Genomic DNA, 14,722 nt, shown 5'->3' with positions numbered 1-14,722 from the left:
AGGACAAAGCACACTGTGAAGACCTGGGAAGTGCACTGCAGATTGAGTCAGCCAACAATGGGCTTTGCACTTTTTTAACATCCCGTTCTGTTCTTCAGCAACTAAATTCATTCAATTCCAGTGACCGTGCCACATCCTTCACACGTCCTCTCCTCTTTGATTTGGAGGTTTCCTGCACCCAAGCAGTGCCTTCACCTGGCTGGAAAGCTGAACACAGGCAAGCAGGGTGATCCTGCCTGGGGGTAGAGTTGCAGGAACAGCTCCTAGGCTTCACACAACTAAACCTGAGCCCAACTTTGCCAAGAACTCAGTGTCTCTAAGTGAGACAAACAGTGCCCAGGGCTGGATGGTCAGAGCAGGGGGGTTGAGCTCTTCAGTCCAGGACTGAGTGACACCAAACTGCTCCCTGTACTACTGATCAGGGGACAAAGAGTCCCTAGACTTGTGTGAGCATTCCCCCACTACCTGAACGTGCACAGTTCATCAAGCCTTGCTTAGCCCGATCAAAAGATTTTCTTTTCTTCTGATATTAGCAAAAAAAAAAAGTGCACAGGCTGTCAGAGTTACACTTTCTTATATAAAAGTGTCAGTTTGCTGTGCTGTGCTTAGCTTAGCAACAGCATAATGCAGTGCCTCATCACAGAGCTGAATCCAAGGCAGAGTGGATTAATGAAGAGTGGATTGCTGCTACTCAACTGAATAGTTTTCACAGCATGTGATGGTTCCCTTAATGCACTGTGCTGTTCATTGACAAGTTTATTTGCTGTAATACAAATGGTATTGCAAAATTGGCTCATGATAGCTCCTGTTGTGCTGATATCTAGTATGAGACAGTTACATAACGGTGCATAAAGTTACATAAAGTCTGTACCCCTGGTGCTTACCCCAAGAAGATTCTGACTGCGTGATGAGTCCGAGGGTTGGACTCGATGAATGACCTTTGTGGGTCCACTCCAACTCAGGATATTCTACAATGAGACAAATACCACCCTTCCTTCCATATAAAATTTGTTCTCTAATTGTCAGTGATACACTTCCCTGAATTTTTCCTCCAAGACACAAAACTGGCTTGTGCCACCAGGAGATTGGAGTAAATAGGCCCATGCATTGCCTCTAGGCTGCCAGAGAAATGAGAGCTGCAGAACTAGGGCAGACCTGGGAACTGACAGCCTCAATTCTGTCCTACGTTTGGAAATTATTTACTACGCACTTCCACTTCTCCATCTGTAAAATGTTACACAGATCCAACAGAGCAAAGAACATTATGGGTGACAGTACAACCGAGTACCAAATATCACTGCAGTAGTGTTAATGCAGCACCACTTTTCTCTCTTACTCCTCTGCTTCAAAGACAGTAAGAGATGTGAGCACAAAAACCTTCATGCCTTGTACAGACACAGTGTTTGAGTGGGGCAAGAACGACAAGTGGCCAAACACACGGACACAGAACAGCACTGCCTTGCAGACAAAGACACTGCCCTCCTTCTCATCACCCTTCTCCAGGTCCAAGCCCAACTCTAAAACCACCAAAAGCTGAAGATTTCTCACCTTTTCCATGTGATGTTTCTATTGTCCATGTGCAGTTCAAGTTATTTGGATAAAAATCAGGAAAGCCTGGGGATAAGATAGTACCACTGGAACCACGAATGTAACCTCCACACAGAGCTGCAAAAAAACCAACAACCCAACAGTCAGCACTTCTGAAGGTCCAAATGAAGCCTAACCCATGAAAATCAAACCCAGCACGCAGACCAAATGTCACTGCAAATTTCCCAGTTGCTGCACTGCCTTTGCAGTTCAGTGTTTGCCATCTCCTGCAGATGCTTTCTTCTGCACTCCTTACCCTCACAGCTTGGCAGTGGCCTGCTCCACTGGAAGTTTGGCTCACACTCCAGGGCTTCGCTGTCACTCAGGGTATAGCCCGAGTCACAGCTGAATGTCACCAGTGCTCCCACGTAGAAGTCATTCCCATGGCGCTGCCCATTGACAGGGATCCCCGGGTCCAGGCAGTGGTCAGACTGGAGCTTCACAGCTGTGAGAAACAAAGTTGAGGTGTAGTTATTAACCTGGGGGAAGGTTCACTCCTGGGTGCTCATTCAAAGTCCTCCCGATTATCCCCAGGGCAAGGGGATGGAATGGGCAGAGGAACTGAGCTCTGCTTCCCTTCACAATGCATTGTTTTCTTTCTAATAACACTCTGCAGACACTAAAACAAAGATGAGGAAAGCCTAATCAATCAAGATGGTTGAAAAGCAGGAAGTGCTACTTGACTTGTAATAGCTTCACATCCTCAAATCAGGCTGACTGCCTGCCAAAGGGGAGAAGCAAGTCCAAGGGGTCTTTGATTGAGTCCATGGTGCTGCTAGGGAGGGCATGATTACGAGAACAACCCGCACTTACTTTCGTATCGGATCTGAAAGCCAACGTCAGAGTGGCTTTTGTCAGTGGTGAAGAGGAGGTAGAGGTAGTTGCTGGTACTGATGAGGAACTGGGGCACCTGAGTCCCATCGTAGACACCTATCAGTGGGGAAGAGTAGGACCGGCCGTCTCGCACCTCCAGGGTGTCATAATTCACCTCAGTCTTAAACCTGCAAGAGACACAAGGATATGTCTGTGAACAAAAGAAACCACAACAGCACTGCTCGATTTTCTTTGTCGCAATTCTGAACGTGCACTAATGATGAGAAGGCAGCACGGGCTGTGGGATAACACGAAGGCATACAGACACAGGACAACTGGGAAATGCCCACTGAGCACCTGTCAAACGTGATCTTGATGGGGTAGCCCGGCTGGGCCTCGATCACCCACGCACAGCTCAGGGAGTCCTTGTAGAAGCCAGGCCAGCCAGGGGACAGGATGGTGCCACTGGGCGATGTCAGGTGGCCCCCACACGGAGCTGAAATGAGGAAAGGACACCATTCAGGTGACAAACATCACAGAAACTGCAGCAGGATCAGAGCGACCCGGCCCTGCCGTGCAATCACTCTCATGTGTTGCTGTTTCTCACGTGTTAAAAGCAACCAGAACCAGACTGGAAGAAACTGCCTTTTTAAGTTTACGCTGACAACGCAGCAGTCTGCTGCTGTACCTGACCTTGTGCAACAGCTCTGAGCAGACAGGGTATAATAATAATCATTAGATATAAACCCGAGAAAACTGCAAGGTCAGTGTGGATTTCAGCAGCTGCGGGTGCCAGGAAGGCTTTCATATCTGAGGGTAATTGAGTCATGCCTTTTCTGCCACAAGGGACATCTCAAGACTGTGGCATTTTGTCCACGTCGCAGTCCCTTGTGCCATCAGCAGAAGTTGAAGGCACAATATTATCTTTTCTGGAAGAAAGGCACTGATGGACCAGAGGAACAAAATCCTGCAGCCTTAAATTGCCATGGATTGTTCTCCAAAAAATGCACCAGCACAGACAAGTGCATCTGCCACAGTGTGAGCTCTGCATGAGGGCTACGAAGTGTCACACTTGATGTGATCCCAAATAGGCACATAAATCTGGGCCCAGAACCATCACTGCTGATCTGAAGGATGCCAAACAAGAGCCAGCTATCTCCAGTGGATCCTAAGCAATTAGATTTGAATGAGATGCCTCGGAGCTATGTCACTTCTTGTCAAGACTTCTACGCATCTTTCAACTCTTCTCTTAGGTCTTTCTTTCCCATTAATTAATTTAAGTCATAAGTGTTACTTTAGGTCCATACGCTTCCTCCTTGTTTAAAAAGGGTGATTAAAATGTACACTTAATTCAGTGCACACCAAAGAACAAGTAAAAGAGATCACCACCATGACCACAGAGAAAGAAACAAAAGTTAATAGCATAAAGATGTCTTCTGTTATCAAAGCTTCAAAGGAAAACATGGATTGGAAGTGCATTATTTAATGCACGTTTCCCTCCTATACTTAGAGATATACAAACTTGAATACTTGTGCTTGTGATAAGAAAGGACACCCTCTACAAAGCCTACAGACATTTTACTGTCAGCTGCTCATAAAGAAAAAATTATGCAAGAAAATAAGTCCAGCTTCTTTCTCCATAAAATTTATTGAATGCAATCAATGTCTCTTATTTCAATTTCCAAGACAATGGACAGGATTGTGCTGCTCATCCATTTGAACAATGCATGACCAATTACCAAAATGATTTCTCAGCAATACAGTACTTCTGTTACTCAAAGTGCTGTAAATACCAGTGCAGGGCATTGCTCCTCTGACAACAGTGTAGACAAAGACTTTTCACCTCTAATGAGCTCTTTTTTTTTTTTCTTCCCATTTCTTTTCTATAATAGAAGCTTTAAAGAACTCGGAAAAAGCTCAGAAATCTGCAATAAAGCCTTTAATTCAACCATTTCATTTCCCCCCATTTCTGCACTGACTCTCACGGCAGTTATGGCAAGGAGATGTAGACACAATTTATGGCTCCTGATTTCCAGAACCAATTAGAAGGGACTGATGTACCACATCAAGAGACACGCTGAAGGTGTGCGTGTGGATGATGGCAGCAATGAGTTCACTTCTCACAGGGAAGATCTGTACCTTTTGCTGCTTTCCTTACATAAATATTATATAATGTATTTTACATGCACCAAAAATCAGGACAGAAGACCTATCTCCACCTATCTCCCATTCCTTGTTCTTTAATTTCCTTCACGCCAAGAGGAGCAGAGCTTTTAGTCATCGGTAAATCAAAGCTTTCTATTATTATTATTAGAAAAGCACCTGCTTAAGACAAGCTGAGCAAATAAAATCATCTCCATCATTCATTCTGCAACAACAACAAACAAATCAGAACTACTGAGTTCAGTGCTCACTGATTGCTGTGTGACTGGTGCTCCTTTCCAAGCAAACTCTTTTGTAAAGACAGTTCCCCCCAGGGCTACACAAAATCGCGGCCATAACTGAGAAGCTGAGGGTTAGAACGGGCTTCCAGCTCTGAAAGTTACCTTCACATCTGAGCACAGCGTTGTTCCAGACCACGTTCCCTTCCTTCAGGATGCAGGTGATGGTCTCTGAGCCGTGGGTCCTGATGAAGCCCTCGTCACAAAGGAAGGACACGGAGCTGCCGAGCTGCAGGCTGTCCCCAAAGCGCTTCCCGTTCACGGGCACGCCGGGGTCTGGGCACTCGTTGTGCCTAAATGCTGAGAGGCAAAAATGAGAGGACAGTGAGCCTTCCCCAGCCCTAGTTTAAAAATCATCAGGTCAGACCACAAGTGGAGGACCCGATGTTTTCACACCGTTTCTATGGTGGCAATCAGCACACGGTCTTGCCCTGGGAACGCTGACCCTTCTCACTGAAGACAAAGCACCAGCTCCTCCTGCAGAGCAGCCGTGCACCTGGTGAAGTAACTCCCACTGCCCTGCTCCCTGCCTGCACTGCAGGAGCTCCTCAGCAACGTGCCATGACTGAGACCATCTGCCTCCAAGAGGTGCTGAGATACGGCAGCAACCGGGCCCAGAAACGAGTGTGCAAACTATCCCATCTTAGCAACCATTCACATGTGAAAATGCAAAAATACTCAGAGATAGATTTAAAAAAAAAAACAAAAACCAAACCTCTAAAGATATCTACATCTACATAGATGGGATATTAGCTACCCATTAATGAGAAAACCTTCTGAAGGACGTGTGGTTCAGTCCAAGTGTCCTCTGAGCACGCTGTGTGATTGCCGAACGTGCTGTCCCCAGCCTCACTTGTCATCATTACTGGGATAAAACGAAGGACACAAAGCCATTACCTTTCTACATGTTGCAAAGCTAAGGACAGAACTGCACAGACACACGGCTCTGCTTAAAGGAGTGCCCTTTTCCTGCAGCTAAAGCCAGGCCAACCGACCAGCCAGAGGACAAGCCCACAGCCTTAACTTCCCATTAAGTGCATAATTATGAATATCTTCACAGGCTCAGAGGTGGTCTTCTGAGATGAGCAATACATAAAAGATTAAAGCCTCCGGATTCATTACGCCCGCATGCTATCCGTTTCTTTAATGCACTTGGCCAAACACAGATCAGCTCTGGATTCCCTACGAAGCATCCTCTCTCTTACAATAACGTGTCACTATACACTGCTGAAGGGGAAAACACGGGCTGAATCTCTGCCTTGTGCTCCTGGAACTTGCAGCAATATGTTGTCTCCTGTCTCCTATCTACGTGGAAGGGAAGAAGAGCAAGGCGTCTCAGGAAGGCTCAGGAGTTCCCTTTTGGCATCTCAAGCAGTCAGAACACATAAACCCAAGTGGAGCTGTGTCATTCTCAACAATGAAAAACAAAACCAACAACAAACCGTCTTAAAAACATCTTCATCCCACGGCTCCCAACATGGGTACGCAGAGATCTGAACTGCCTGATGTGCTGAGTGGCCAAGGATTTCTTAAGACCTCCAAATTATTATTATTTTTTTTAACAGAGGATTTGCAATCATAACTGGAAAGGCTATTAATTTAGCAGTGCCACTAAAGGCTATTATAGCCAAGTCATTTATCAGTTCTGCTGAATAGGTTTAACAATGCTCTTTAGAAAATCATAGGACAATACGAGGATAAAATTACCATAGCATTCATCTGAGATTTGAAGACTGGACTTAAGTGAAGCCAAACGTCCCTGGGGAAGTTTCAGTGCTTTAGAATATAGCACATGGCAACACGTTTCCTTCAGTGTAGGTATGGGAGTCAGCAAATGATGACAGTGCTGATGGATGCTCTGCTGTCCACCCAGTGAGCAGTGTGCAGACAGAGGGGAGGAAGGAAGGCCCTGGCACAAGGCAAGCTGGGGGCTGATGGGATGCTCCATGGACAAATAACCCTGATTCACTGCTGGACAACACAGCCAGAAAGGAAAAACTTGTGCAACCAGCTCTAAGCTTGAAACCAATCCTCTACTACCCAACTGCAAACCAGATGTGATCCCCAATTTTCAGCCTTGCTCTGGATTAACAGTGCTTTTGGTGTGGTCAGGCTCTTGCCAATAGGTACCCAACAAGAATTTGGAGCTGGAAGTGAAAAGCAAAGGAAGGAGCTCTTACTGGTGAAGGTGATGTTGAAGCCTCTCTTCTCCATGGAGTGGTCAGTCTGGAACTCCAGCCTGGCGACGTGGCCGCTGCTGGTCAGCGAGGAGGGGATCTGGCTCCCTGAGAAGGTGCCCAGCACCGGCGACTCCGCAGTGCCACCATCCTTCACAGCTAGGAAATCAAACTGAGGCTCCACGTCAAAATCATTGAAAGCCAAATGAATTCTGCTCTCAGGTTTTGCAATAATCAACCAAACGCAGTGCAAGCTGCTTCCGTATTCTTCAGGGTAATTCGGTGACAGCACGATCCCAGATGGGGTGGTGAAGTTGAAAAAGCAGGAAACTGCAATGAGAAATCACCATCACTCAGGCAGCACAATGCTCCCACGCTCTGCTGTCATGTTCCCCCACTCCCTCGTGTCCCCTGAGCTCTGTGAGTCCTGCAAACTCCCAACATCACAGCTCCCGAGGAGTGGTTTCACAAAGGAAGGGCTCAGTGCTCCATTCACTGCTGCTTGTCAGTGATTTATTTGCACAGGGGAAGAAGTGACTTCAGCGTGGCCCCCAGGCCCTGGTTTTGACTGCCTGGGCGTCTGCACGGACGCTGTGCCACACACAGTGGAGGGGTTGATTTGACTCCACGAAGGAAGTGCCACTCAGAAACGCAGGGATTTGGTATCTTGCAGGTGAATTCTCCTGCACACCCCAGAGAAAAATCCTCCTGGAAACCAAATGTGGAAGCACAGCCAGTGCCAAATAAGAACATTGGCTTCAGAGGCAGCAATGGCTTCTGCTGTGAGCACAGCTCGGGCAGCCCAAGGCGTGCAGTGCTCTGCAGCTCCTTCCCATTGCAAACCAATCACTGACTTCTGCTGGGCCACCAAAACGAGGTATCCAACCAGGCCACCATTCCCGTGGGCATAATGAAAAGCACTCTTAAACTGAAGCTGAGGGGAAGAGTGCGTATGAAAAACAACAACTTCATGTCCCAAGAGTTTTCAATATATACTGTATTTCAGCATGACAAGGTCCATTAATTTGAAAAACCAGGGCTGCATTTTAAGGGTCCCTAGCCAGTGTCCCCAGTACCTTACGTATGCGTGCTTTACTCATCTTCTTCCTCACTGCACACCCTTGGGGTAAAACCCATTACTTGGAACACAGATCTCACTAATTCCTGGCAAAAGGACATTGCACGGAGGATAAGATTGGTTTCAGTTTGGCATTTATACAATTCCTTGGTTCAGTGCTCACCCTGCCTCTATTATTTTCCCTCCGTCTTCCCTCAACGCTTAATGGTTTCAGATCAAATAGGATGGACGTTACCATGACGTTATCAAGGCTAAAAGCTACACAATCCATTTCCTGCTCTCAGCAACAAAGGGAACAGATTAAAGAGAACACAAACTGCAAAATATCCTCAGGATTTTGGCTCTTTGCTGAAATATCAAGGGATGCTGTCAAAAAACTCTGTCAGCGGAAGCTCGGTATAATCTGCCGCCGAGCACTTATTGCAAATCAACGCAGTCACACACACAAAGATCTCAGCAGTAGGAGCTCCTCGCAGGTGTGAGGTTTCTCCTGCAAGTTTTTAAGTCCAAAGTGGTGGGTCAGCATCCATGGGACCCCCAGCGTTACAGAGCCGGCAGCGGTTATGGCTCAGCGCCGGCGCCTCACCTCGGGAAATCACAACAAAGAACTTGCCCACAAAAGAGAGCAGAGAGAGAGAAGAATAGCAAATTAACCTTCGTCAGATAACAGCAAATGACTGATTAAAAAAATAACAGCCCCAACCCTCCCTTCCCCCCATGCCTGCACAGCAGGGAAGCATGTCACACTTCGGATGCTCTGTACAATAATACACCGAGTGCGGCAGAGAGCCGAGCTGCAGCCCGGGGTGAGGCAGGACCCCATGGCCCAGCTCCCAGGGGACCCCAGGTCCCAGAGGACCACCAGTCCCACTGGCAGCTTGCCCCAGGGACAGCCAACGCACGAGGTTCACTACCAAAGCCACGCTCTCTGCAACACGAAGGCGCCATGGATTTATTTCAGGAAGAGGTTTTTCTTTAGGATGATCTGGGGGTGGGGGTGGGGGTGTGAGCCCACTTCAGCCTCCCTGCTTTACCCCAAGTGCTTTGCCACCCGGACAGACGCAGCAGCTTCCTAACAGTACACCAAGGACACTGAGAAGTGCCATCGGAACAAAGGTGACAGCGGCCAGGAAGGGCAGAAGACAGCTGAGCATTACCTGTCTCATGCTGCTCTGAGCATCTGTGACAGTCAGGAGCAACGTGCCCCCGAGGAGCGAGCAGTGGGACCCTGACAGACAGACAGAGGTCAGCGTGCTGCCCGCAGCACATCCATCAGCAGCGCCGAGTGAGGAATACCTGCGACTCCGAGGCCTCGAGCTAAGAGATTTAAATTAATATTTATTATGGTTATTCTTAAATGTTATGAGAGCACATTTCATTATGTGCACAGCGTAGGTTCAAATTTATACTGACCTTTATCAATTATTATTACTGAGGAAGTAAGGCAAAAGCAATTAGAAAAATGCTTTTATTAAATACAGCAGAATAAATCACAGCAGAACTCACACAGCGGACTGCCTAAGAAAGCCAATGAGACCACCATCATTAATGGATGAGTGCAAGATGTTTATTCATATCACTGCAAACTATCAATGTTCTGCCTTCCTTCAGAGCTGTAAGAAAGTGAAGGAGCAGCTCACTGCTTCCTATTGTGCAAAGCCAAGGGATGCAGGGCTGTGCCCAGAGGGCTCTGCCCCACGAGCAATGCTGAGCACAACACTGAGCCTATCTGGCAATTACTCTCCAGCACAGCTCCTTGTTTCTGTGCTTTCAGCCTGGAGCCATTTCTGCACTGTGGTCACTCCAAGCACAACTTGCTTCTCTCTGCCTTCAGAAGCTGATGGCCATCCTGCCATGAGAAGCCAGGGCTGATGCTGGGGAGAGCACACACCTGCGGAGGATGGAAGGGGGAAAGGCTCCAGGTTCAGGAGCTGAAAACAAAGCAGGGGATGGCTGTAACGAGTTCAGTCTCCATGGAAACAGTACCAAAATCCCAACTTCTCTCTCAGCTTTTGGATATCATTCCCACAGTCTCTGACCACTCGGGACAGAGCCCGAAGACAGGAACACACTTTCTGCTTTGTGTTCCTTGTTTAAGCAGCTCCCTCCTTGAGGCATAACTTGATGATGGACTGGAAAAACAGGACCTCAGCAGGAGCCTGGTTAATAACTGATGGCTCACGTCAGGAAGCACACGTCCCCAATAGCTAACAGGGCTGGAAGCTCAGGGCACTGGCTCCAGCTGTGAAGCAAAGTGCTTTACTTTCTGCATTTTCCTTTTTCTGTAGCTAATCCTTCGGTAAACACATCTGCATCACAATGCACTTTCCTTCTTCAACCCTGAGGCACCAGCAGGGCCAGTGGGAGGCAAAGGAATAGAGTCTGGAGCAAATATTAACCAGAGCATTTCTGTATTGCAGAGCAACAAGCTCCCCAGCTCACTCTGATGGAGGAGCTGTCACCGTCAGCGCGTGGCTGGCCAGGGGCACGAGAGCAGGAATGCTGAAAAGCAAAGAAATGGGCAGGCCCTGGGCACCAGAACTCGTGAAAAATATCGTCGGTGCATTTAAAATAGATCATGTAGAAGTCTCAGTGAACGTGGCAGGGATTTACAATGCAGGCAGTGTTTCTACCCACTCGACATGGGAACAGAGGCTGGGTTACTGGGAACAATGAAAGCTCTTCAGCTTACTGGGAGGTGCTGAGCAGCGTTGGGCTGCTTGCCTGCCTTGGTCTGCAGCCATGTGCTGCTCAGGAGGAGCTCCAAGGCTTCTGCACGAAGGTGAGATCCTTCTCTGGTGCCCCTGAATGTTTTCGAGGGAATCTCCCCCTCACTGTGGTTCAGATCTGCACCGTGCTGGGGTTTAATTGTCACTTTTTGGCCAAGCCCCCGAAGCAGCCGAGCAGCAGCAGTGCTGGCAGTGGTCCTGTTGCACACCTTTCCCTTTCTGCTGTGGGGGAAGCAACCCCATGGGCCCTACAGATTCGTACACTGACTCCATCTGCAAACTGGAAATGTCCTGCTGCAGCTTTCTCAAACATTGACCCCACGCTTAAAATATTAACGTCAAATAAGGCACACGAGGAAAGTTCTCCACCAACTGAATTAAAGGCAGCACCGTAACCCACGCCCCACTCCTGTTTTCTGGGCATAGACAAAGGAGGAGATAAAGATGACCTCCATGCTGATAAAAATCAGTAAGTGTAACTTCAGACTCAGACTCACGTGGAGAAAGACAATACGTCACGCTGAGAACTGCAGTCAGGAACACGGACAGATGCCTTGGCATGGGACAGCTCATTTGCACCAGCATGAAACCCTATCAGGGTAACAGCCCCACTGGCTCCATCAGGAAAACAACAAGCACGGAGACAGCCCAACGAAGTGCATCCTCCTGATGAGAGCAGAGAGCAGCCGGGGCTGGGCCTGCCTCGCGTGGGCTGCTGCACTGCAAGCATCCTGCTGCAGCTGGAGAACCTACTGTGCTGCTGGAGCACCAGCTGCCCAGCAGCCCAACTTCCAGGCTGAAAGCACAGGAACACAGCAGCCTCATCTCAGAGCTTCTGGCCACAGTGCTGCAGCATCCCTGCTGAAACAGGATGGCAGCAATGGTGTTTGGGGAAAGAAGGCTCCCCAGGTCCCTACCAGACACCAAGAGAAGGCACAGAGCGGCAGGGACTGAAGGATGCTAGTGCTTCCAGTGACCAAGGAAGAAGGCAGGCTCTGGTTTGACCCAGGTGGAGCTTGGCTTTCCAGTGGAAACAGAACAACCAAAGTGACTGCTGTCCTGCCAGAAAACACAGAGCTGCTCTGATACAACTCTCCAGGAAGAGCAGAAGCAGGAGCCCCTGAATGGAGCCTCATAAGGTCACTGAGTGGAGAAAAAGAGAATTCCCATATAGGCTACACCAAAAACATGGCTGGAGAGAGTGGGAGACACTGCCAATGCCATTCACTGTAACTACGGTGCTTAAGTGCACTTCAGTCCAGCACAGCACCCAAACGTGTATGTCCACTTTGGGGAGAATCAGTACTCTGATAAACTGGGCCTCCAATGCAGAAAAAGGACGTTGAGAGAATGTGACCTGCTTAATTTTAAGAACAGAATGGTCTTACATGGCTGCAAACGTGAAACAAGGTTCTTAACAAAAGCTACAAATCCCTCATGTATACAGAGAGCACGGTAATCCTACTTTCATTTAATTTGCTTCACCTACTGCTGGAGAAAGAACGGGTCTGGTGGCTCAGGGGAATGGCTTTAGATATAAAGCATCTCAGTAGATTCACTTCTGTGAACCCAGCTCAGGTCTACAAAGAGCAGAAGGTGTTTAACGGGTCCTGAAAGATGCACAAAGCCATGAGCCATCACAGCAGGAGCCTTCCCTGGATGGTTCTGAGCTGCACAAACCCAGAGAGTGGGCACTGCTTTGCTGAAATGGGAGCAAACACATCACAGTATGCTGAGGTCACCCACCAGCTCCTCTCCCAACCTGCCTGGCAGAGGCAACCGGAGCATCCCCCTGCCATCGTTTCAGGATCACTGTACCATAAAAGCTTCATAAAAGCATCAATTAGAAAAATAAAAACAAACAAACAAATACATGGCAAAACAGCTTGGAAATAAAAATGATCCCAGCACTTCTTCCAAAATCCACTCCAAGCAACTGCATCTCCCAGCAGACAGACAAGCCCAGTGTTAGCTAGAGAAATCAAACCTGCTTACAGCAGGAGGGTGAAGCACATTGTGAGGCAACGTACGCTGCTGTAAGCAGCACTGCAAAAGGAGGAATTAAGAACCAAACTGAAATATGAAGAGTACACAGTGCATTGGTTTTCACTGCAAGAATGGGAACCTGCACTACTATTTGGAAGTCCCTAAAACCTCCCTCTGGAATGACAAAGCCTCAATGCCTTTAACAAAAATTTTCTACAATTTCAAATCAAAGAATAGTTGGGTGATGAAAGAACTGTCCACCTCTTTGATACAGACTACAAAGCAATTGCTCCTTCCTATGGGCACCCAGAAAGGATTATCCTGTCTCAGCTCAGTGCTTAGGGATGGAGAAGCCATCCCTGCGCTGCTCCAAGGGTTAACTACTCTCAGTGTTAAAATCTATTATTTTTAAGAGGCAAACTATGCTTTTAGCGCTGCTAACCTTAGACACGCTGCTCTCCAAATTACCCTTCATACAGAGATGGCACCGTAGGTTACTGTGAAGAGTGGGCAGGAAAAGAATACAAGAGAAAAAGGAAGAAAGAAAATAACGACCAATTGACAGTTTAATTTAGAGCCAAATGAAAACCTTGTCAAGTGATACAGAATTACATGGCTCTGTTCAGTGCACTGCTGGGAAAACATCGATGGCACTTTGCATTTCCAGCAGCAAAACCTGAACGCTGGGGCAGACAGCACACACCAAAGGTTTGCTCCTGTGCTGGAAACTGCAACCTGTGCTCTGTGCAAAGAGGAGCCAAGCTTATGCTGCAGGTATCACGCGGACAGAGGATCAACAGAAAGTAATCACCGCCAAGGAGACAGATTTTATATTGCTATCTGAAGAACATCAGATGTTTGGAAAGCCCACTTCAACTTATACACACACACGTGTGTGTGCCCACACTGATCCCCCACCTCCACAGAGCCCCACTCCAACAACACCGACCACGCACCCCTCAGTTCATCACAGAAACCTTCACCCCAGGTTTGCTCAACACACCACCACCACAGTGTGCACTGTTTCCTTTCCCTGTGCTTTATATAACGTTAAAACAATCGATGGGTCCGGGGAGGGACAGCTGAGAACCTCCTCCTTCGTCTGCCTGATCTGCTGCAGAAAGACAGAGAGCAACGGAGATGTCAGTGCTTCCTCTCCTTAGCAAGGAAACAGATTTTGGTCACATAAAATGTTTTGCAGCAGTGCTTTCAATCGCAATATTTCACATAACGTTCAGAAAATGAGTTTTTCCCTGCTATATACGAGGATTCAGACAGCAATTCCAGCTGCTATTTGGAAGCTATGCTGCTACCAAAATGCCCTTCTCCTGACCACATCTGTCCAGACTTCCATCACCAACCTCACTGCAACATCTGAACAACTCAGCTCCCCCAGTAGCTGTAATTATGGGCTGGTTCCCCATTTGAACACTTTCTAATCTCCTCACACGATACCTCCTACGCCCGTTCTGCTGTCCCTCACCACTTCAAGAAAACCAAACGTGGCTCAGTAAGAAAGCAATGAGTTGGGTTACCTGGGTTGGGAGGACCACCTCAGCCCCCAACAGATAGCACAGTTCTGGGATTTTGGCAATGGGGTAACTACAAACCTGGCTCGAGCACTACAACATGTGGCAGAAAAGGGAGAAAGAGAAAGAGTGGTGTTCAGTACACACACAGCACTGATGCAGACAGCTGTGCTGCAGGAAGCAGACCCCAGTCCCAGTGCACCTATGGATGGGTGACGTGCTGCAGCTGTGGTGCCAGAAGTTCTCAGGCCCCAATGCAGACATTTGGAGTATCTCAGATCATCAATCAAAACCCACACGGCAGGACCAGGGATACCTTGCTTAGTAAAGGTTTGGAAAGGACACGTATCAGGGAGTCTTGCAAGGTTCTTCCAGTGACCTA

At 48.0% G+C, this 14,722-nt stretch overlaps 1 protein-coding gene across 1 annotated transcript in view; it reads right to left on the bottom strand.

Moving 5' to 3' along the window:
- Nucleotides 1–14,722, bottom strand: part of CSMD2 (CUB and Sushi multiple domains 2) — a 223,065-nt gene that overhangs the window by 88,676 nt on the left and 119,667 nt on the right. Inside the window, exons 14-19 of the mRNA XM_065744632.1 lie at nt 7,022–7,348; nt 4,947–5,141; nt 2,758–2,896; nt 2,401–2,588; nt 1,844–2,032; nt 1,549–1,665 (exon numbers count right to left, since the gene is read on the bottom strand). Coding sequence (XP_065600704.1) covers nt 1,549–1,665; nt 1,844–2,032; nt 2,401–2,588; nt 2,758–2,896; nt 4,947–5,141; nt 7,022–7,348 — 1,155 coding nt within the window. The remainder of the gene's footprint in view (nt 1–1,548; nt 1,666–1,843; nt 2,033–2,400; nt 2,589–2,757; nt 2,897–4,946; nt 5,142–7,021; nt 7,349–14,722) is intronic.

Source organism: Cyrtonyx montezumae, unplaced genomic scaffold, assembly GCF_038088225.1.
Source record: "Cyrtonyx montezumae isolate F1298 unplaced genomic scaffold, pur_monq_1.0 scaffold_31, whole genome shotgun sequence".
Classification (NCBI taxonomy): Eukaryota; Metazoa; Chordata; class Aves; order Galliformes; family Odontophoridae; genus Cyrtonyx; species Cyrtonyx montezumae.
This window is presented reverse-complemented; position numbering and strand designations above follow the sequence as displayed.